Source organism: Apis dorsata, unplaced genomic scaffold (genome assembly GCF_000469605.1).
Source record: "Apis dorsata unplaced genomic scaffold, Apis dorsata 1.3 scaffold_200, whole genome shotgun sequence".
Classification (NCBI taxonomy): domain Eukaryota; kingdom Metazoa; phylum Arthropoda; class Insecta; order Hymenoptera; family Apidae; genus Apis; species Apis dorsata.
Genome location: NW_006263484.1, coordinates 33,598 through 35,008, shown reverse-complemented (window position 1 = coordinate 35,008; position 1,411 = coordinate 33,598). Strand labels below are relative to the sequence as shown.

The 1,411-nt window shown below is 32.0% G+C and overlaps 1 protein-coding gene across 16 annotated transcripts in view; it reads right to left on the bottom strand.

Annotated features, from left to right (window-relative positions):
* LOC102675687 (regulator of G-protein signaling 11) overlaps window positions 1-1,411 on the bottom strand; it is an 18,702-nt gene that overhangs the window by 8,311 nt on the left and 8,980 nt on the right. For 8 of the 16 annotated variants that reach the window (XM_006614912.2, XM_031510100.1, XM_006614914.2 and 5 more), the window contains one exon: window positions 276-385. The exons of 3 other annotated variants lie outside the window; for them this stretch is intronic. In XM_006614912.2, coding sequence (XP_006614975.1) covers window positions 276-385 — 110 coding nt within the window. Of the gene's footprint in view, window positions 1-275; window positions 386-456; window positions 910-1,411 lie in introns of those variants that run through there. 5 more of the 16 variants (XM_006614913.2, XM_031510101.1, XM_006614918.2 and 2 more) reach the window with 2 other exon arrangements.

The window sequence follows — 1,411 nt, the reverse complement described above, 5'->3', positions numbered from 1 at the left end:
AATTTGAAAAAAAAAAAAAAAAAAATACTTTCGATGCAGCGATATATTATACGCGAAAACACTATCCTAATTATATCATAATAGTATAAATCGGATTCGGAATGAGTTTTCGATCAGATTGGAAAACTTTTTTCGTACTTCTTTTCGTAACGTTTGTACAAAGTAATACAAATACATATGTACATAATATATGTATAGTATAGATGATGGTGGTAATAGATGCCAGTTTCGAATTTCGATTCGATTGTCAAGCGTAATAAGGACAAGTACGGTACCTGAAATCTATACAGAGAACTATCATCCCTTACGGTGAGTGTCTTGGAGTCATTCACCGGGAAGAAGTAGCCATACTGGCAGAGTTGATTGGCAATATGGACCGCCTCTACTGTCAACATAACAATTCACTTTCATACCTGAGAGAATCGTTCGATTATGCGGAAGGCAATTAAGTGATACCTATATAATCACGTGCAACTTATCTAGTCTTTGTCACATCGCGCGCACGTCGCGTACGTGGTGAATAGCAATTAACGGCCAGCTATTGATTCGGAATTCGGAGATTTCGAATATTTAGAAAACGGCGCATGCTGTTTAATCAAGTAAGAAAGCCACATCACTGAAAAAAAATGATTTCTTCTTCGTTTTACAAAAAAAAGTTGACAACTAGAATCGTTGTACTTTTCAACGATATCTATCGTAACTCGCAAGCATACTGCATACTACATACTACGAGTCGAAGCGAAGGATTTTACACGCAACATTACAACGTTTTAACTTGTTTTTTCTTATCTCGTATTTGATTTCATTTTATCGCGTGTAATTCTCTCTTCGATAAAATCAAAGTGAAAAACGAGAACGAACATACATATTCGCGATAATGTACGTGAATAAAATTAAACTAATCAAAGATAATGATGTTCGTTAGAATGGAAAACGAAATACGAAAGAGAAAGAAAATAAAAGAACAACGATATCTTCGCACGACGAGTTCGTCCAAATAGTTTTTTTTAAAGACAGTTTTTTTTAAAGACGTATAAATTTATACAAATATAATTTAGGGCAAGATAATACTAATTTTTATTTTTCCGTTAAGTAAATACAATGTTCGTTTAATGATGATATTTATTCAAACGATTCATTACGTATTTATTTTTCTCTTCTCTTTTTCTCACGAAAAAATTGCTCGGAAAACACGACATTTATATATATATATATTTTGAGCATTGTATAACTTTGAACTTTTTCGAAAATGTTATTTGGTCGAAAAAATATATGAAATATTTCGAAATATATTTTACGCGATATAATAAGAAAAGACGAAAGAAATATAATTACAAGTAAGAAATCAATACGAGAATCCAAAGCGTTCTTGTCTCTTGTTTGATCGTCGATTGTTCGAAGAGAAGTCAAT